Below are 22,301 nucleotides of genomic sequence, written 5' to 3' on the forward strand. Positions count from 1 at the left end.
CCGCTGGATGAAGGAAGCATTTCCAAGCCAATGAGCCCATCGCAGGCCACCCAGAATGGCACCGAGCACCGTGCCTACTCAGACTTCCTGCCCAACTATGACCTAAGACGCTTATCAGGATAATCGTTAGCTATGAGGCTCTCCAAAATGAAACTTAAAACAAAAATTAAATGCTTCTAAATAGTTAAGGTGATAAAAACAGCAGCATGTCTGAAAAATGATTAATATGAATTAAATTTAACTAAAAGAACAGATAGATATAAAAATAATATATACATATATGTATGTGCACATGTACATACTTACACATATGTACTTAAAAGGTCTTATATCTGTTTGAAAAAAATAAAGTATCTAAAGAGTTCCTCCAAATTATCTCAAATTTACTTGGAATGCACAAACTAGGTTACATACCACCTGTAATTGTTTTTGCATTTTGAAGCTCTTTTACCATCATTTTTGAAATTAGTCTTTGGTGAAAACATAGTTGCACTGTGGAAAGAAGAACTCTATGTCACTCAAAGATTAAAACTTCTAAGCTTAAGAGACCTATTTTGCAGTGAAAAAATAAACATAAATACATAAATGCTTCCCATGTCCCAAGTTAGTAATAAACTAAACATTTAATCACTTTAATTTTGACAACATTCCTCTAATTCTATATACATATCAGCTATTTCACTAATGGGGACATAAGTGTATTTGTGTATTAAAATTCTGGAGAATCCTGTGCTATTTACCTACAAATTCTGGGTTCCTAGACAAAAACTAAGATAGTCACTTTGCAGCCAGGCATGCAGGGCAACCCCACATGTCAGCTTCAGGTCTGGAGCCCTGGGAGAGAGACAAGTCGCGGGGAGGGGGCTACATGTGTTGCAGAATCTGCAAGTCCCCTGGGCAATGACCAAGAGCAGACCTGGATGAGGCAGGTGAGGACACGGACACGTGACTGTGAGGACTGGGCTGGGGCGGGGGGCTCACCCACCCAGAGCACAGGGTCCAGGGAGGCTGGGTGAGGGCGGTGGGAGCTGGGTGAGGTCTCAGGAGGAGGAACCACCCAGGCAGGGAGGCAGGCAGTCTGTCAGCCTCACCAACTCCCCGCCTGTCCTCACGGCCTCCAGGATGTCACAGTGAAACACATCCTCACCCCGTGACCCCATCTAGAATCTCCCTGTACTTTTCCTAGAAAGTTCAAACCCTGGGGCTAGTACTTAGGACTGACCACGGCCTGGTTCCTCCTCCCCCTGGACTCCCTCACAGGCCCCACATGCAAGACCCAGCCAAGTACAGTGAACCCGAGGAGTCCACACTTAGCAGATGGCACCACCGTGGAGCTAGCACACAGGCTCGTGGCCTGGACTAGTGTGCGGTTGTACGGAGGCATGAATCCAGGATCTATCCATGCACCACCCACCCATCCACCCACTGATCCACTCATCCATTCATCCATCCACCCATCCAGCCAGCAACCCAGCCACCCATCTATCCACTGATCCATCCACCCACTGACCTATCCATCCATCCACCCATCCATCTATATATCCACCCACCCACCCATCCATCCACTCATCCATCCATCCATCTATCCACCCATCCACCCACCCACCCATCCATCCATCTAACCATCCACCCATCCATCTATCTACCCATACACCCATCCATTCATCCATCCATCCATCCACCCACCCACTGATCCATCCACCCATTCATCCATCCATACAGCCACCCATCTACCTCCTGCGCTGCAGGTGGATTCTTTGCCAACTGAGCTATCAGGGAAACCCCAAAGTACAGAGCAAGCACTCAATAAACGCTTGCTACTGCTGCTTCTGTTCTGCCATGGTGACATGCTGGGGTCCACACGCCCACCTCCATCCATACCAGCACCTGCGCCTGGAGGCCATGGTCTGTCTCTGGGCGGTCCACTCACCACGGGGCAGCCGTGTAGCCCGACGACCGAATTTTGCTGTGGAAAACCAGCGGGTGGTCCTTCACGATGCTCCGAGCAGCTGCGGGAAACACGGTTACAGAAGAAGCAAGTCATTAACACAGCTGCTTCATCATGGATAAGGATAAAGCTCTGCAGAGACAGCCAAGTTCACACAAGAGGAGTCAGTGCACACCCTACAGACAGGAGAGGCTTCATACCTGATGACAAACCAACACCACCAGCAGAGAGGGAGACCAAGGGCATGAAAAGTACAAGAAAACGATGACAAGGTGATTTTCCTCCTTAAATGACCTGAATCGTAGTGTTGAGTACTGTGTATTTCAGATATTCAAGGGCTAAAACGTCAGCCTTTCCCACAGCGCGGCCCCTCCTGGCACGTCTGGAAGAGGCTGTCCGCTCTGGGCTGAGACAGGCCGCACAGAACCCGGCCGGTGGGCTTCTGTCCACGGGACCCTGAAACCCGCAGCATGGAGCAAAAGCCTCTGCCAGTGCCAGGTACAGCTCCCCTACAACAGGAATGCAAGTCTCTTAAGCCAACCAAGTGTCTCTCTCATGCCTGTGTTTATCATGACACAACAGTAAGAAAGACCAGCCTTCAGAGCATTTTAATGGCAAGGAAACACCTTACCCTATTTTTAACACACTGTAAGTTTCCATGGCCCAGCTGGCTGGTTAGAGCTCTGACACCTCAGGAACTTACCCCCAACACGTACATGTCCCATGGGTGCTTTCAGATAGAATAAAGTCCTGCCAGAATTACTCATTTTTATGTTATATGATACTTGCTATTCAATATTAATATTCTGTACAATATTATAAAACAGCTTTAGGAAATGGATAATTACATAATATTGAATACTTCTAAAAACAGTTCTCTTTTTTTTTTTAAACAAAGAAATTCAGCTCTGCTTTTGGAACTATTTCAAACGTGATAAACCGAGACACATTCCCATCCAAAGCTCAGGGAACCCCACTGGGCATGGAGGCCCCGAGGAGGGAGCTGGACCCCTGGAGGCCCTTGGGAGGGACTGGAAATCAAGACGCACCCAGAGGGACCAGGAAACCTTGCTATTTCTATTATGCTTTTTTTTTTTCACTTATTTTTATTAGTTGGAGGCTAATTACTTCACAATATTGTAGTGGTTTTTGCCATACATTGACATGAATCAGCCATGGATTTACATGTGTTCCCCATCCCAATCCCCCCTCCCGCCTCCCTCACCATCTGATCCCCCTGGGTCTTCCCAGTGCACCAGCCCTGAGCACTTGTCTCATGCATCCAACCTGGGCTGTGATCTGTTTCACCCTTCATAGTGTACTTGATTCAGTGCTATTCTCTCAGAACATCCCACTCTCGCCTTCTCCCACAGAGTCCCAAAGTCTGTTCTGTACATTTGTGTCTCTTGTTCTGTTTTGAGTATAGGGTTATCGTTACCATGTTTTTAAATTCCATTTATATGCGTTAGTATAATGTATTGGTCTTTATCTTTTTGGCTTACTTCACTCTGTATAATGGGCTCCAGTTTCATCCATCTCATTGGAACTGATTCAAATGAATTCTTTTTAATGGCTGAGTAATATTCCATGGTGTATATGTACCACAGCTTCCTTATCCATTCGTCTGCTGATGGGCATCTAGGTTGCTTCCATGTCCTGGCTATTATAAACAGTGCTGCGATGAACATTGGGGTACACGTGTCTCTTTCAGATCTGGTTTCCTCGGTGTGTATGCCCAGAAGTGGGATTGCTGGGTCATATGGCAGTCCTATTTCCAGTTTTTAAAGAAATCTCCACACTGTTTTCCATAGTGGCTGTACTAGTTTGCATCCCCACCAACAGTGTAAGAGGGTTCCCTTTTCTCCACACCCTCTCCAGCATTTATTGCTTGTAGACTTTTGGATAGCAGCCATCCTGACTGGCGTGTAATGGTACCTCATTGTGGTTTTGATTTGCATTTCTCTGATTATGAGTGATGTTGAGCATCTTTTCATGTGTTTGTTAGCCATCTGTATGTCTTCTTTGGAGAAATGTCTGTTTAGTTCTTTGGCCCATTTTTTGATTGGGTCATTAATTTTTCTGGAGTTGAGCTGCAGGAGTTGCTTGTGTATTTTTGAGATTAATCCTTTGTCTGTTGCTTCATTTGCTAGTATTTTCTCCCATTCTGAAGGCTGTCTTTTCACCTTGCTTATAGTTTCCTTTGTTGTGCAAAAGCTTTTAAGTTTAATTAGATCCCATTTGTTTATTTTTGCTTTTATTTCCAATATTCTGGGATGTGGGTCATAGAGGATCCTGCTGTGATTTATGTCAGAGAGTGTTTTGCCTATGTTCTCCTCTAGGAGTTTTATAGTTTCTGGTCTTACATTTAGATCTTTAATCCATTTTGAGTTTATTTTTGTGTATGGTGTTAGAAAGTGTTCTAGTTTCATTCTTTTACAAGTGGTTGACCAGTTTTCCCAGCACCACTTGTTAAAGAGGTTGTCTTTTTTCCATTGTATATCCTTGCCTCCTTTGTCAAAGATAAGGTGTCCATAGATTTGTGGATTCATCTCTGGGCTTTCTATTCTGTTCCATTGATCTATATTTCTGTCTTTGTGCCAGTACCATACTGTCTTGATGACTGTGGCTTTGTAGTAGAGCCTGAAGTCAGGCAGGTTGATTCCTCCAGTTCCATTCTCCTTTCTCAAGATTGCTTTGGCTATTCGAGGTTTTTTGTATTTCCATACAAATTGTGAAATTATTTGTTCTAGTTCTGTGAAAAATACAGTTGGTAGCTTGATAGGGATTGCATTGAATCTATATATTGCTTTGGGTAGTATAACCATTTTCACAATATTGATTCTTCCAATCCATGAACACGGTATGTTTCTCCATCTGTTTGTGTCCTCTTTGATTTCTTTCATCAGTGTTTTATAGTTTTCTATGTATAGGTCTTTCATTTCTTTAAGTAGATATACTCATAAGTATTTTATTCTTTTTGTTACAATGGTGAATGATATTGTTTCCTTAATTTCTCTTTCTGTTTTCTCATTGTTAGCGTATAGGAATGCAAGGGATTTCTGTGTGTTAATTTTACATCCTGCAACATTACTGTATTCATTGATTAGCTGTAGTAATTTTCTGGTAGAGTCTTTAGGGTTTTCTATGTAGAGGATCATGTCGTCTGCAAACAGTGAGAGTTTTACTTCTTCTTTTCCTATCTGGATTCCTTTTATTTCTTTTTCTGCTCTAATTGCTGTGGCCAACACTTCCAAAACTATGTTGAATAGTAGTGGTGAGAGTGGACACCCTTGTCCTGTTCCTGACTTCAAGGGAAATGCTTTCAATTTTTCACCATTGAGGATAATGTTTGCTGTGGGTTTGTCATAGAGAGTCCCAAACAGGATAAACCCAAGTCAAAACACCCCAAGACATATATTAGTCAAATTAACAAAGATCAAGCACAAAGAACAAATATTAAAAGCAGCAAGGGAGAAACAACAAATAACACACAAGGGGATTCCCATAAGGATAACAGCTGATCTTTCAATAGAAACTCTTCAGGCCAGAAGGGAATGGCAGGACATACTTAAAGTAATTAAAGAGAAAAACCTACAACCCAGATTACTGTACCCAGCAAGGATCTCATTCAGATATGAAGGAGAATTCAAAAGCTTCACAGACAAGCAAAAATAGAGAGAATTCAGCACCACCAAACCAGCTCCTCAACAAATGCTAAAGGATCTTCTCTGGACAGGAAACACAGAAAGGCTGTATGAACGTGAACCCCAAACAACAAACCAAATGGCAACAGGACCATTCTTATCAATAATTACCTTAAATGTAAATGGGTTGAATGTCCCAACCAAAAGACAAAGACTGGCTGAATGGATACAAAAGCAAGACCCCTATATATGCTGTCTACAAGAGACCTACCTCAAAGCAAGGGACACATACAGACTGAAAGTGAAGGGCTGGAAAAAAATATTTCATGCAAATGGAGACCAAAAGAAAGCAGGAGTCGCAATACTTATATCAGATAAAATAGACTTCAAAATAAAGGCTGTGAAAAGAGACAAAGAAGGACACTACATAATGATCAAAGGATCAATCCAAGAAGAAGATATAACAATTATAAATAAATATGCACCCAACATAGGAGCACTGCAATATGTAAGACAAATGCTAATAAGAATGAAGGGGGAAATTAACAATAACACAACAATAGTGGGAGACTTTAATACCCCACTCACACCTATGGACAGATCAACTGAACACAAAATTAACAAGGAAACACAAACTTTAAATGACACAATGGTCCAGCTAGACCTAATTGATATCTATAGGACATTTCAGCCCAAAACAATCAATTTCACCTTTTTCTCAAGTGCACACGGAACCTTCTACAGAATAGATCACATCCTAGGCCATAAATCTAGCCTTGGTAAATTCAAAAAAACTGAAATCATTCCAGTCATCTTTTCTGACCACAATGCAGTAAGATTAGATCTCAATTACAGGAAAAAAAACCTATTAAAAATTCTATTATGCTTTTATAAGAGGAGGGATGCAAAGTTTGAGATTACAGAATCACCATAAATCAGTCATCTTCTGCAATATTATATATGAATATTTTCTAAACAACACATAAAGCTATCATAAAAAGTCCCTGGATACAGAGAAATTATAATCTCTGTAATAAACCTTACTGTTTATATGACTGTTCTCACTAAAATTTTGTTTTACAATCTACATATTATTTAGCTGTGAAGCATAGTACAGCATGTACAGTCATCTGGAACAAAATGATACATCCTAGCAGGGCATTCCATGTCAGTCCAGTGGTGAGAACTCAGTACTTTCACTTCCAGGGCCCAGGTTCAAACCCTGGTCAAGGAGCTAAGATACTGCAAGATCCTTGCCATGCAACCAAAAAAATAAAAAAACCTGGACAAAACTATCGTTCAAAAAGATAAACACACCCCTATGTTCACAGCAGCACTGTTCACAACAGCCAAGACAAGAAAATGACCTAAATGTGCATGGACAGATGAATGGATAAAGAAAATGTGGTGCTTTTATACAGTGGGATATTACTCAGCCATAAAAAGAATGAAATAATGCCATTTGCAGCAACATAGATGGACCTGGAGATGATAGTAAATGAAGTAGGTCAGACAGAGACAATATCATATGGCATCACTTCTATTTGGAATCTAAAATATGACACAAATGAACCTAATCTCAAAACAGAAACAGACTTACTGACACAGAGATCAGAATGGTGGTTACCAAAAGGGGTGCAGGGGGAGGGGTAGACTGAGAATTTGGGATTAGCAGAAAGGATATTACATTTAGGGGACTTCCCTGATGGTTCAAGCAGTAAAGAAACTGTAATTCAGGAGACTTGGGTTCGATCCCGAGGTTGGAAAGATTCCCTGGAGAAGGGAATGACAACCCACTCAGTATTCTTGTCTGGAGAATTCCATGGACAGAGGAGCCTGGTGGGCTACAGTCCGTGTGATAGCAAAGACTAGGACATGACTAACACACACACACACACACACACACACACACACACCATTCAGAATGGATAAACAACAAGGTCCTACTGTGTAGTACAAGGAACAACTACACCCACTCTCCTGGGATAAACCATAACGGAAAAGAGTATTTTTAAATATATATATATATATATATATATATATCTGTGTAAAACTGAGCCACTCTGCGGTACAGCAGTGCTTGGTACGTTATAAATCAACTAATACTTCAACTAAAATTAAATTTAAAATAATAAAATAAAAAAAGTCTTAAATTCCATTTCAAGGGGCGATCTAAGTAAAACATATCTAAGAACAAAACGTAAATGAATTTGGTGAAAAAAGAAAGACAATCCCAAGTCTCATTTCACAGCAGGTCTCCACACAGAGGTCTGCTCTCAGCTCACGCTGGGGAGCGTGGTCCTCAGTGCGGCTGACAAAACAAGCTGAGCTTCTAGGGTATAAGGGACGGCATCGCTTCTAACAGAGTTCACCCTGCAAGTAAGTTGCTTCAAGTGAAAACATAGTTAGCATTTTGGAATATTCTCTGAACAACCTAGCATTATTCCAACGAGTAGCAATTTTAATTAATATTTGTTAGTCTACAAGTTTTCCCAAAGAATGTTAAAAGAAATCTACACATAACATAACATTATTTGGGGTATTGTTTAAGAAAATGATTCAAAAAGACTTTTTCTGTTGCCCAAAGTTATAGAGTTACTTATTGCCACTGAACTGTACACATAAATATGGTTAAGATGGTAAATTTTATATAATTTATATTTTACTACAATAAAAAGCATACACAAGAAATAAGTGAAGAGATGCACACTGCCATATATAAAATAGATAAAAAGGGAAAGTGTTAGTAACTCAGTTGTGTCGGACTCTTTTTGACCCCATGGACTGTAGCCCACCAGGCTCCTCTGTCCATGGAATTCTTCAGGCAAGAACACTGGAGTGGGTTGCCATTCCCTTCTCCAGGGGATCTTCCTGACCCAGGAATTGAACCAGGGTCTCCTGCATTGCAGGTGGACTTTTCACTGTCTGAGCCAACAGGGAAGCCACTAAAATAGATAAACAACAAGCATTTACTGAATAGCACAGTGACAGGCTTTGTTTTCTTGGGCTCCAAAATCATTGCAGATGTGCCTGCAGCCATGAAATTAAAAGATGCCTGCTCCTTGGAACAAAAGCTATCACCAACCTAGACAGCATATTAAAAATCAGAGATACCACTTTGCCAACAAAGGTCCACATAGCTGAAGCTATAGTTCTTCCAGTAGTCATGTACAGATGTGAGACTTGGACCATAAGAAGGCTGAATGCTAAAGAATTAACGCTTTTGACCTGTGGTGCTGGAGAGGACTCGAGAGTCCCTTGGACTGCAAAGAGATCAAACTAATCAACATAAAGGAGATCAACCCAGAGAAACCACTGCCAGTATTTCTCATGTTTTGAATTCCTGTGAATTATACCCAAGTCACGAAGAAACGCCCAACATATTCCCCACCACAAAAACCGTGTCAGAACACGTGAGAGGCAGAGAAAGGAAGGAGCAACGGAAGAAGCAAGCACTGAATCGTCACCTCGATGGACGTGAATCCACAAAGCGACAGAGCGAAGCTGAACAAACGTGACTCAGACAAGGAGCCACCCTACACCCTGCATTTCAGACCACGGGATACTCACCCGCTTGTTTCTGAGTAGCCGGCTTGGTTCTTTTTTCCTTAAGTCCGAAGTACAGCGGGGAGGTCGGTGAGACACAGGAGCTAAAATAAAAACACGGCCCTGGTCTGTGACAGCAAACTTGCGTGGCGGACTTGTTTCAGGGAAACGTGCATCTTAAAGACAGATTCGCACGACTCCGCACCTGGGCAGCACCGACAGGTCCGGTCCGCGGCGGGGGCGCTGCTGGGACCTCAGCAGAGCAGCAGGGTCCACCTCCACCAGGGCCGTCTCGTTGCCGAACATGGACGTGAGCAAGCAGAGGGCCTGCGCGGAAGGGTTCAGAGAATCGGTCGTGGTTGTGGGCAGACTTTAGTTGTGCTAATGGGTGTCCTGTGCAGACGCGTGTGACCCCTGAAACTTCACACACAGCCTCACACAGTGAGCAGCCGCAAGAGCATGTCGGAAGAAGGGAGGATAAACCGCAGCAGGAGAAGCGCACCGCCCAGGCATGGCTCACGACTCACCTCACGACCGCCGGGTCTGCTCGCCACGGCGCACGATCCAGCTACCTGAATGCTGAGGCTCCGGAAGTCTTCATTCCCAGCAAGGAGAAAACAGGCCACGCGTAAGGCCTCGAGGTGCTGCCTGCACACGGCCCGGGCCGGGGGCGCGAGGACAGAGCGCACAGGCCTCTGCCCCTGCAGAGCCACCCCGGCGCGAGCCTGCGGACCAAACTCCACCCAGGCCGCGAGAGTGCGGGACGTGCCGCGTCCCCGTGAGGACTCCGAGCCAGGCCGGCACACGGCATGGGACCTTAACGGACAGAAGACCAACCGGGAGGGGGCAGGCACCGGCACCGGGGCCAGCGGAGGCCACGTGCACAGACGGGCAACACCTGGGGAGGTGGCGCCCCAGGAGGAGGGCCCGAACCAGGAGCCCTGGGGAGCGCGGCGCGGCCCGGCCAGAAGCAGCGCAGACACGGCCAGGCCATGTGCACACAGGGCAGTGGGCAGCAGTCCCTCGTCTCCCCGCATCCCAGGGGCCGGTGGGGACGCAGCCTGCGGGCGTGCGGACGCCGGGATGGGCGAGGAGACTGTCACTCAGCCCAACAGCTGTGACGGCGACCAGGCGCGGACACACAGGGCCAACTTCAGGTCCCGGACGTGGGTGGGCCCCAGGAGGAGGGGGTGGGGGCCTGATACACACGGGAGACAGAGGACCAGGGGTAACGGGCTGCAGGCGGGGCTGGGGTGAGGTGGGGGGGCACCAGGACAGCCAGCGTGGCACACAATGACCTGGGAGCCTGGTCCCTGGGGGTCACTGACGGGCACCCACCATGACCCCCGAATGTCAGACAAAAGAAAACGTTCAAGTTACATAATGTCTGTATCAAGGATTCTCTGAACACAGGTCTTACCCTTGTAATGTAAAACACCCTCCAGTTCAAAGCTTGCCAAGTTAAATATGAGCAAACCAGCGGAGCTTCCAATCCACAAGCAGCTGCCGGTCTCAGAGAGGCTGATTTCAAAAGAAAGAGAGAAAAGCGTGTGCTGACCGTCCCCCCTCAGCCAGGGCGGCAGAGACCCTGGGCCTTGGGGAACCTGAAGTTCCCCTGCCCGAGTCTTGGGTGCCGCCATCTCAGACGACATCTAGCATGTCCCCGGGGCGGGCTTCCTAGGCCCTACTGTCCAGGGAAGGTAGAACTCAGAGGGCCACAAGCTGGGCCTGACTCAGCTCTGACCTGAGGCTTTCCTCTCCTCTAAGGTCACCAGAAGTAGGCACCTGCGGCCTCCGCGAGAGCCCCGCACAGGTGGGCATCCCTGCCACACCCCACGCCTGCCCCACGGCTGCACCTGAAGACGCTGCCGAGCAGAGCTGAGGAAGCGGAGACTGACCAACAGTGGCATTCACGCCAGGACAGACAGATCTGCCGCTGCTGCTTTGTTTTCCGGTTTACAGACTAGACACAGGCGGTAAGTTGACTGGCCGGCCTCCTCTGGCTTCGCAGACCTGGACCCAGAGCAGCGTCTTCAGGCACGTCCCTCCCACGCACACGTTGGCCACCCGGCCTCCAACAGCCCCCGCTCCCTGGGCTGCTCATGGGTCCTCAGCCTCCAACACCAGCCCCAGGGAGACCACCTGAGCCTGAGCAGAACAGGGTCACTCTCCCTAAGCAAAGGTGGGGAGCCAAGGCCTCAGACCCCCAGTCAGCTCAAGTCCAGGCCGGGCAGGGGCCCTGTGCAGGCACGGCTGCCGGATGGGGAAGCACAGCAGGGCTGCAACTGCACCGGCCCTCTCCTCAGGGCTCCCACCCCAGCAGGACCTGAGGCAGCCCTCGGTCAATGCCAGAGCTCTCCACAGTCCATGTGGGGCCAAGGGGAATGAAATCATGACATGTTTGCTTAGTCAGAGTAAAGCAGTGGCTCACTTATGTTGCCAAATATTTAAAATATTTCTATAAAACAAGAAATAACTAAAATTCATTTGGGGTCAAATTTAAAGGTATGAAATATGGCACAGATGACGGAAGTTTAGGATGAGTTATGATAATGTTACCATTTCCCTTATTACAGAAATAAAGATCTGCATTGATGAAATTAAAGTGAAGAAAATTAAAATAATCTCATTTCCTTTATTAAATAGAGTTAAAAATAACTGATCAAGATTATCAACCTTAAGGCTTAAAATATGCAACTCTAAGAACACTTACAGTTATTACTACTCATACAGACAAAAATAATTTGGTTTTATTATGATTATAGAAAAAATGAGCCTAATCTAGGAGGCTTTCTCCATAAGGGCTTGGCAGAGTTCACAGTACTTACAATCCACAGTCGCAGGCTGCCAGGCTCAGGACAGGAAGGGCCACTTCAGTCTCTTCTCCTGTTTCTGGGGCCTTCGTGGACGGAGGCTGACCACCTTCTAAGGACAGAATTACTGATAATCTGAGATGCTACATTAAAACGACTGGTCACAGTAGAGGCTAACAGCTGACCCCATGGGGCACTGTGGGAGATGCATGTTGTTGGAGTAACTCAGATCATGAATCAAGAAAAACCCTTGGTCTTGTACATTATAAAGCACAAGGCTGGAAATACAACTCAGACCCTGTGTCATGAGAGTGCAAGGGAGGGAGATGGAGTTTGAAGGACAGACCTGCAGAAAGACTAACTGTGGGTTCTGAAAGTGGGCTCAAGATCCATTGTGTGTGCTAGTCACTCAGCCGTGTCCGACTTTTTTTGACCCCAAGGACTGTAGCCCACCAGGCTCCTTGGTCCATGGGATTTTCAGGCAAGAATACTGGTGTGGGTTGCCATTCCCTTCTCCAGGGGATCTTCCCAACCCAGGAATCGAAGCTGGGTCTCCTGCATTGCAGGTGGATTCTTTACCATCTGAGCCACCAGGAGAAGCCTAAGATCCACTAGATAAGGGCAATTTCTGACCCACTTTAAGAAGAAATAGCTTAAAGCCATTTACTAATATACATTTTATATGTATCTCACACACTAAAAGAAAGAGCACAACTATGATAAACGTGAAGGGGAGCGGAGCAGAGAGACATTTGCTGCAACATGAAAATGAATGGATGTGGGTACCCATGACAGAGAGCCTGCAGCCCAATTAAACAGTAAAACCAACAGCTTTCCCAGCACGTCGGCGCCTCCTGGGGTGGTGGCAGATATTCAAGTACCTGACCAGGGGGACGGGTGGAGGGTGACAAGCAGGAGGAGGGGCCGGGCCAGCCAAGAAGACTCAGCTGAGGACCCCGGGCTCCTGGGTGCCCTGCTGCAACACCACCCGTGGAAGCCAGGAAGCCAGGGATGTGGGAGGGACAGGAGCCCACTGTGCAGCAAGACAAGCCTCCACCACCCCCACCCCGTCTGCTCCCCACGCCCTGCCTGGTTCCAGGTCCCCGGCTTCCCCTCTCCCCCCACCCCTGTTCACAGGGGCTGTGGGCATGAACCCCATGAGAGGGTCTGCAGGGCATCACCTGGCCGCGTACCTGGCTTGGACTCTGCCCTCCTAGTGGAGAAACTCTCTCTCTTTTTCCTGAGGTCAACATGCATCACACAGCGGTAATGGTGCCCCTCAACCAAACTGAAGATCCAAAGCTGGAAAAGCAAAACACATCTAGATAGACGAGAACACATCTACAAACACAGGAACAGGTCTAGACACGCAGGAACACGTCTAGACACACAGGAACATGTCTAAGCAGGCGGGAGCACATCTAAACGCACAGGAACAGGTCTAGACAGGAGGGAACACATCTAGACACACAGGAACACGTCTAGACAGGCAGAAGCACATCTAGACGCATGGGAACAGGTCTAGACAGGAGGAAACATATCTAGACACACAGGAACACATCTAGACAGGCAGGAACACATCTAGACTCACAGGAACAGGTCTAGACACACAGGAACACGTCTAGACAGGCGGGAGCACATCTAGACATGCGGGAACACGTCTAGACAGGCGGGAACACATCTAGACACACAGGAACACATCTAGACGTGAGACTCTCACCAGATACGATGATGAAGAGCAGGCAGTCAGTGAGAAGAGTGAGCAGAGAGCTGACAGGATGAGAGATGGCCCTTCAGAGGCCCCTAGCTCTTCCTTTCTGACCTCCATACCCTCCCCATCCCCTGACCCGGGAGGCGTCCTCCTAAGGGCACAGAAGTGGGTGACATGACCCAGAGGTCACACGTCTTACACAGGGCATGGATGGAGAGCAGGTGTGCTCCTGTGCCCAGCACTGCACGCCCGGCCTCTCCAAACACAGCATCGCGAGCACAGCCGACACGTCCCTGCAGACAGCTCAAACAGGTGATGGCGGCTGTCCTGCTGTATCTCACTGTTCACTGAACCCAGGGCAGGCAAGGTGCAAGCTTTCTGGGAGAATTCTCAAGGCATCACAGGAACTGTAAACACATTTGTTCTCTCTGGACTGGTGCGGCGGCCATAACGCAGCCTCAAGGGCTTTCCAGACGGAGCTTACATGTGCTTACATGACAGAGGTGGCCCACGGCCAAGCAGGTACTTGGTGACGTGCACACACAGTGCTGCAAGTGAGCTCGGCTGTTACATAATCATTATTTACAACACGTGGGGTGAGAGAGCCTGACCACTGCCATCTTGGGTAATTTTGCTCTTTCCCTTTAGCAGTCAGCTTTGTAAGAAAGAAAACAACTATCTCAGCTGATGCAGTAATGTAACAAGAAGCAGACATTTGATCTTGGACCCGGCCCGGCCCGGCCCAGGCGCAGAGCTCCTAAAACCTTGGGGGTTTCCTGATCACTGAGGGACCATGGGGCTGCTGTCAGGTTGATGAGTGACCTCTGGAAAGCCCTCAGTTTGCTTAAGAATGGGGGCTGGTTGCCAGGGAAACAACCCCTGACCTCTGGGGAGTGGGGCTAGATGGACTTCCATCACCCACAGCCAAGGATCAAATCAACAGTGCCTAAGCAATGAGGCTTCCATAAAAATCCCCGAAGTCCAGGTTCAGGAGCTCCAGGCGGGTGAAAACACCTCCCTGGGGAGCGGAGCCCCCTCCCTACGTCCTGGGAACTGAAGCTCCTGTGCTGAGGCCCTCCCGACCTCACCCCTGCTGCTCTTCATCTGGCCGCTCACCTGTGTTAACAGAACCGAGGGAGGAAGGGGTTGTGGGAATCTCCAGTTTGCACCTAAGTCAGACTAAAGTGGTGGGTGACCTGGAGACCCACTCCCTGGGACTGGCGGGCGTGAAGAGGATGCAGGATCGTGGGCTAAGCCCCTGACTGCCTCCAGGCAGATGGTGCCAGACCAGGTCAAGGCAGGACCCTGCTGGGGTCGTGGTAACACATTACTGTTGGGGGGGCCCCCACACCTGGGGACGGAGCGCCAGCAGAGCTCAGTGTGAAAGCAGAGGTGCACAGGGGAGGCCAGGTGACGGCCTAACACGGCGTCCTCCCGGTCACGCCAGCATCCACTCTCTTTACACGCTGTTTGGTTGCTGTGGCCGCGCTGGGTCTCCAGTGCCCCGTGGGCTTTCCTCTGGTTGTGGAGAACAGGCGCTGCTCTCTAGCTGTGCTATGCGGGGTTCTCACTGGGGGGCGTCTCTATTTATGGAGAACAGGCACTGCTCTCTACCTGTGCTATGCGGGGTTCTCACTGGGGGGCGTCTCTATTTATGGAGAACAGGGGCTGCCCTCTAGCTCTGATGTGTGGGGTTCTCACTGGGGGGCGTCTCTATTTATGGAGAACAGGGGCTGCTCTCTACCTGTGCTATGCGGGGTTCTCACTGGGGGGCGTCTCTATTTATGGAGAACAGGGGCTGCCCTCTAGCTCTGATGTGTGGGGTTCTCACTGGGGGGCGTCTCTATTTATGGAGAACAGGGGCTGCCCTCTACCTGTGCTGCGCGGGGTTCTCACTGGGGGGCGTCTCTATTTATGGAGAACAGGGGCTGCCCTCTAGCTCTGATGTGTGGGGTTCTCACTGGGGGGCGTCTCTATTTATGAAGAACAGGGGCTGCCCTCTACCTGTGCTATGCGGGGTTCTCACTGGGGGCGTCTCTATTTATGAAGAACAGGGGCTGCCCTCTACCTGTGCTATGCGGGGTTCTCACTGGGGGGCGTCTCTATTTATGGAGAACAGGGGCTGCCCTCTACCTGTGCTATGCGGGGTTCTCACTGGGGGCGTCTCTATTTATGGAGAACAGGGGCTGCCCTCTACCTGTGCTATGCGGGTTCTCACTGGGGGCGTCTCTATTTATGGAGAACAGGGGCTGCCCTCTACCTGTGCTATGCGGGGTTCTCACTGGGGGGCGTCTCTATTTATGGAGAACAGGGGCTGCTCTCTACCTGTGCTATGCGGGGTTCTCACTGGGGGGCGTCTCTATTTATGGAGAACAGGGGCTGCCCTCTAGCTCTGATGTGTGGGGTTCTCACTGGGGGGCGTCTCTATTTATGGAGAACAGGGGCTGCCCTCTAGCTCTGATGTGTGGGGTTCTCACTGGGGGGCGTCTCTATTTATGAAGAACAGGGGCTGCCCTCTACCTGTGCTATGCGGGGTTCTCACTGGGGGCGTCTCTATTTATGAAGAACAGGGGCTGCCCTCTACCTGTGCTATGCGGGGTTCTCACTGGGGGGCGTCTCTATTTATGGAGAACAGAGGCTGCCCTCTAGCTCTGATGTGTGGGGTTCTCACTGGGGGGGCGTCTCTATTTATGGAGAACAGGGGCTGCTCTCTACCTGTGCTATGCGGGGTTCTCACTGGGGGGCGTCTCTATTTATGGAGAACAGGGGCTGCTCTCTAGCTGTGCTATGCGGGGTTCTCACTGGGGGGCGTCTCTATTTATGAAGAACAGGGGCTGCCCTCTACCTGTGCTGCGCGGGGTTCTCACTGGGGGCGTCTCTATTTATGGAGAACAGGGGCTGCTCTCCAGCTGTGCTGCGCGGGGTTCTCACTGCAGTGCCTTCTCCTGTTCTGAAGCACAGTCTTGAGGGTGCACAGGCTTCAGGACTTGCCCCCGTGGGCTCAGTAGTTGCAGCTCCCGGGCTCCAGAGCACAGGCTCAGTAGTTTTGACTCATGGGCTTAGTTGCTCCGTGGCATGTGAGATCTTCCCGGATCAGGGATCGAACCCCCGTCCTCTGGATTGCCAGGCCGATTCTTTACCACTGAGCTACCAGGAAAGTCCAACAGCCACTTTTAAAAAGAGAACAGTATCCATGGCTTGCAAAGCCAACTTCAATTGCTCACCTAAAAACTAAGTTTTTAAAAAAGACCAAGTACCTTCAAACCTCTCAGAAGGCATAAAGCTGACACTAAGGGCTGTACCAGCCTTTATAGGTCTCATTTCCTGCAGGCAGGCCAGCAGGCACCAGCAGGTCTGGCCTCAGCCACGGATGAAAGCAGCCTTGAAACAGACGTCTTTGCGCACACGTTCACCCGTCACAATAATGTCTGAAAGCTAGAGTTGCTCAGTGGCTCTCACCTGGCCGTCCGTGCACCCGGCCACCAGCTGCTGACTCCGCGGGTCCACGAGGAGACTCAGGAGGGGGGAGGCTGCGGAAGGGAGCACAGAGCCCTCAGCTCGGACGCCTGCTGGCCCTGCTTAGCACCGAGCCCACCCGTGTGATCACACTCTGGGGTCACGGGCACCAGGAAGAGCGTGGGGAAAGAGCACGGCCACCCAAAAGGGTTCAGGAGCAGTACACGGCCCACCCAGGCCGGCCCCTCACTCCTAGCCGCGGCCACTGGCTCTGTCGGCAGAGGCCGCAGCGCTGGGCCTTGCTTCCATGCAATAGCGGAGGCGGACAGCACTTTTCTTAGGGCCGCTAACATGATTTCCCAATTTTCTGAGACAGAGAGGCTCTGACTTCAAGCATATGCTTAATTTTAAGTTAAAAGTTTCAAAAAGATTAACTGTTATGTGAATTCTTTCAACATGTGGATAGACAGTAGATGGGTATGAAACACCCTCCATGAGTGACACTGAGACCCTTCGGACGGTGAGACCCTACGGCTTCAAGGTTAACATGTGAACTAGGATAGACTGTGTGCACATAGCCTACAGACAGAAAACACGTTCCAAGTTACCTGTTAACACTGATGAGCTGTGTATCAATGATCCCATATGATGGTCCCAAACCTTTGGACAGACACACATTTTTTAGAAGAGGCACAAGCATTACCATTGTTGTTACAGCTCAAATTAATACTTCTACCCAACTACCAATTAATTCACGTGAACGGTTATCTAAAGGAGAAAATAATAAGGACATAAATCACAAAACTATAGAAACACAATAGAAGACATCAGAATCATACAGGAAATAAACATTTCCAGAAATATCAACCTATGGGTTTGGAAGACGCAGACAAGGTTGGGAACATTTCCAGCCCTTCAGCAACATTGCGAGATGAGGTGGGAAGACTGGAAAGGACCAGTTACGTGGAGACGGGCTCACACTCCTCTTCTCCAAACAGCAGCTCCAGCCCTCACTCACCCTGCAGGCGAGGTCGCCAGCACCTCACCTCACAGAGAAGCGAGGCTCAGCACAGCCAGCCCTCTGCAGCAGGGAGCCGGGGTTCCAGCCCCGACCACTGCCTCAGAGCGGGGAGGGGACCTTTGTCAAGTCAGTGGCAGAAACTCCAAGGGGACAAGGGAAGCATTTACAGTCTCCTCCTCTGTCTGCAGACGCCTGCTACTCATCCTCAGTTCCCTTCAGTCACAACACACAACGTCCTCACGTCTCAGCCAGGTGATGACCACGATGAACAGACTGGGAGGTGGATGGGACCTGAGCGTGCATTTTGAGTTACTCTCCTCTCAAGCCCAACTGAGTTCTGACTGAATCTTCTGCTACTGGAGAGCGGCCCCAGGGAACACCATGGAGGTGAGTTAAGGTGCCAGTCCCCGCAAGACCCCAGGTCCAGGAGGAGGGTCCCGGGCCAGACAGCGTCCCCTGGAACGCCAGGTCAGCACAGGGTGCCGTGGGCCGCGGCTCCCCACACCCGCCTGGTGACAGGCCAAGGCTTCAGACTCAGGTTGAGGGCAGTCGTCCCTCGGATGTTTCACGTGTGGCAGCGGCCAGGAAGCAGAAGCACAGCGCAAAGCGTCCACACGCCCCAACAGCCTGACACCCGCCCCGTACCTTGAAGCTTCTGTCCTCGGACGCCGAGATAAGGATGTGTGTCTGCCAAGCACAAAACTCGGCTGCGGTCACTGGGCCGTGGTGACCATCCAGCTCAGCCAGCGTGGATTGGCTCTGGGGGTTGGTGAAGGAAGGTCAGTCACTATTGTTATTAAGAAGTTATATGAATCTCACAGAAAACAGTTTCTACATAATCCCCTTGCCCAAATGTGAAACTTCCTGCATATAAACCTGGAAGGTAAAACTCAGACGCCCAGCCAAGAGGGAGCCCAGGCAGCCCCGGGCCGACACCCTCACAGAAGCTGCCCAGTAAGACGCTCTGGCGAGAAGTGGCAGGAAGGGCCCAAGCCTGGGGGCCTGTGGCCATGGGGCTGGGATCTCACCTCAAGGTCCAGCATGAGTACTCTGTTCCCCGCACACACCGCCACCACTCGATCATCGGGACTAAGCCTCAGACACAGCACCCTTCCCAGGAGGGCGCCGAGAACGGTCCCCCGTGGAAGTCGCCCTGCAGGGAGTTTGGTCATCTGTGTCTGCCTGTCAAGGCCACTCAGCGACGCCCGCAACAACCTCTGGGAAGTGCTAAACCCTCTGCTCTAGGACTGTGTGCAGAAGAGTATGAGCTTTGGTCTGATTTTGGCTCTTCAAGAGAATTAAAAACATTGGAGTTCTTCTGGAAATACATGGAACTCAGGGACGGGCCACAGGGAAGTGACTCCACACCAGGAAGGATAACGTGTCTTGGGGAACCACCCACGCACACATCCTGGGTGAGTCGTGGGTCCCAATCCTCCCTCCTCCTCCCTGCGGCCACCCTGGCTCCAGACCGAGCCAATGACCGGCCATGCCTGTGTCAAGCAGGCAGAAGGGACGCTGTGCCCATCTAAGCCTCAGCCTCCAGCCCAGAGCCTCTCCACTGCCAAGAAGAGGAGGTATATCAGGCCAGCCTGCAAGCCCCACAGTGATGCTGCAAGCCAGCCTGCAGCCTTACCTTCAAGTGAGGTCACTGGGCCAGCCTGCCACCGGGCTGCAAAGGCACGGTGCCCACTGCGGTCTGGCCCAGAGACCGAAGCCGCTTGTCAGGACAAGAGCCCACAGAAAGGAAAACGTGCATCTCCCACACACAGTTCTGCTCTGGGGCCGCCACGGACCTGCCGCGTCGCGCTCAGCGAGTGCCTGTACCTCCCCAGGCACCCTCAGGCCTAGGACACATCCAGGAACCAGACAGAAACCCCGCCTCTGGGGAAATCCTACAGGGTGGGCAGGCAGGAGGCATTTAGATGCCAGTAAGCAAAACAAATAAACCAGCTCCCCGTTTGTTCCACTGATCGATGTGTCTGCTTCTGTGCTAGTGCCATGCTGCTTTGAAGACTGTAGCTTTGCAGCACAGTCTGAAGTCAGGGAGCCTGATTCCTCCAGCTCCATCCTTATTTCTCAAGGTTTCCTCTGTATCTCTCGTAGTTTCCATACAAATTTTTTAATTATTTGTTCTAGTTCTGGGACCCACCCAACTCTTTGACTTCACCTGATAAAAGTCTCCTAACATCACTGAGCTCCAACCACACGGGCTGGTTCTCAGCTCTTCAATCAGCGGCTCCTGCTCTGACCCTCCTGCTCCGGTCCAAACCCCGCCCCTGCAGAACCCGCAGCCCTGAGCAGGTCCTGCCGCATTCCCTGCCCGCACTGAGGTTCCTTTCCCTACTCACTGCCCACAGCTGTCTGCTGGTTCACATGTTCCAGTCTGTCTCCCACGCTAAGGTGTAGTTCACTACTGTCTCAGTAAGGGAAGAATATTTCAACTTGTCAAGCTGCTTTCAGAGTTCCACAAAAATCACCAATTTCAGAAGCAGAACTAATGAACCTATGGTGTCAGCCAAGGTCAGCAGTTCTGAGTGGCCCTGTCTACTTCCCACCCAGAACATCCAGCTTAGACACCAAGTTTCAAGGTTAAAGGCATCAAAAATGATCCCAAAACACCTTGTGTCACCAAGTGCATTTAAAATGAGTCATTCCCTTTGTGCATTTTAAATGTGTTTAAAGCCCCGTCACCTTTAAGCTCTTCCTGTCTGCACTCATCCAGGCCCCACATCATGACACAATCTAGTGATGCAGAACAGACCAGAAGCGGGCTCTCTCTGCTCCCAAATGTCACGGCGGTGATGGGCTGACGGTGTCCTTTTAGGATCATCAGCTGAAGAGAGTAACAAAAACCAAAAAGACCATAGATTATAGAAAACATTTTTTTAATAAAAAAGAATATAACATAGCCTCAATCCTAATAAATTAAACGGATTGAGTTCTTCAAACATGTATTTCATATATTCATTTCTACTTCATCTATGTAAATCACTGTTCATATACCATTAAATTACTCTCTTGGGTTAAGTATTTCCCTGTTACTCAGCATCACTAATGGCACACAAATCAAATGATTACCTCTTCCTTCTGTTTCTTCCCTATTTATTAATTAGCAATGCACACGACATCCCCACTCCAGGCCAGAGGGGCAATCAGCTGTGCTAAATACTGAAGGATAAGGACAGTACCAAGGATTTGGCAAGAGGAGCTGAGAAAGCAACGCATATTTATGGAACAGCTGGTATGAACAAAGCAAGAAGGTGAAGCTGAAGGGAGTCTAGGCCACGTACTAACGCTCTGACCACCATGTAGGGTGCTAGGACGGAGCTACAGAAAACCACAGGCCAGCACTATGCATGTAGAAGAATGCAGTGACCAGGTCTGGCTTTTCAGGAACACACATTTCTGAAGGTTCAGAAGAGAGCCGAGGGTCGGGGCACACAGAGGAAACCAAAACACTCCAAAGGAGACAGGACAGAGGCTTGAGCCAAGGAGGCAGAGTGGGAGGAGGGAGGGGATGACCAGCAGACTGAAGGGATGAAGAAAAGACAAGAAGAGACAGTCAGCAGTATGCTTAGACCCTGTGTGGATACAGCACAAGGAGAGAGGACACACGCGGGGAGGGTGGGGGAGTCGGGGTGGACCACTGGTGATCGCCCCAGGAGGCAGAGGTTTTCTCAAGCCAGCCTCAGGTGGACAGCATGCCTTCTGCCGTGAGAGCTCTGCCTCCGGCGGGAGGCCCAGCAGAGTCCCTCCTATGCCCATGGCAGGTGGGTTCATCTGCACCAACCGTCCCATGAGAAGGACAAGATAAAAAAGACATACTTTGCTAAAAAAAAGAAAAGAAAAGAAAAGAAAACATTTTCTCAGACATCAGAGAATAATGAAGGCAACAAAGAATTCAGATCAGAGAAGGCTGAGAGGAAGGATCCCAGCAACAAGGCTGCTTCTCCGGTGAAGACAGCTACATTCCTGACTAATCCAGTGAAGCACTTGAGAAGCAAGGTATTTATGGGGCTGGGGCACAAAAATGGTGCAACTAAATGCATTACTGTCTGGGCATAAACAGAACAGTCTTACTGGGAGAAGAGCAGAGAATCCCATCCCGCTACAAAGAGCTTCTGAAAATAGACTCAAAAGCCATAAGGCTGACACTCTG

General features: G+C 49.3%; 1 protein-coding gene across 6 annotated transcripts in view; it reads right to left on the reverse strand.

Annotated features, from left to right (window-relative positions):
* WDR27 (WD repeat domain 27) overlaps positions 1 to 22,301 on the reverse strand; it is a 141,690-nt gene that overhangs the window by 107,996 nt on the left and 11,393 nt on the right. For 4 of the 6 annotated variants that reach the window (XM_043888380.1, XM_043888379.1, XM_043888381.1 and 1 more), the window contains exons 3-15: positions 20,834 to 20,975; positions 19,168 to 19,292; positions 18,785 to 18,898; positions 17,727 to 17,778; positions 17,122 to 17,192; positions 13,145 to 13,253; positions 11,967 to 12,063; positions 10,559 to 10,659; positions 9,666 to 9,733; positions 9,344 to 9,465; positions 9,163 to 9,242; positions 1,931 to 2,009; positions 415 to 492 (exon numbers count right to left, since the gene is read on the reverse strand). In XM_043888380.1, coding sequence (XP_043744315.1) covers positions 415 to 492; positions 1,931 to 2,009; positions 9,163 to 9,242; positions 9,344 to 9,465; positions 9,666 to 9,733; positions 10,559 to 10,659; positions 11,967 to 12,063; positions 13,145 to 13,253; positions 17,122 to 17,192; positions 17,727 to 17,778; positions 18,785 to 18,898; positions 19,168 to 19,292; positions 20,834 to 20,975 — 1,238 coding nt within the window. Of the gene's footprint in view, positions 1 to 414; positions 493 to 1,930; positions 2,010 to 9,162; positions 9,243 to 9,343; positions 9,466 to 9,665; positions 9,734 to 10,558; positions 10,660 to 11,966; positions 12,064 to 13,144; positions 13,254 to 17,121; positions 17,193 to 17,726; positions 17,779 to 18,784; positions 18,899 to 19,167; positions 19,293 to 19,775; positions 19,904 to 20,833; positions 20,976 to 22,301 lie in introns of those variants that run through there. The other 2 variants (XM_043888383.1, XM_043888382.1) reach the window with 2 other exon arrangements.

Source organism: Cervus elaphus, chromosome 26 (assembly GCF_910594005.1).
Source record: "Cervus elaphus chromosome 26, mCerEla1.1, whole genome shotgun sequence".
Lineage (NCBI taxonomy): Eukaryota > Metazoa > Chordata > Mammalia > Artiodactyla > Cervidae > Cervus > Cervus elaphus.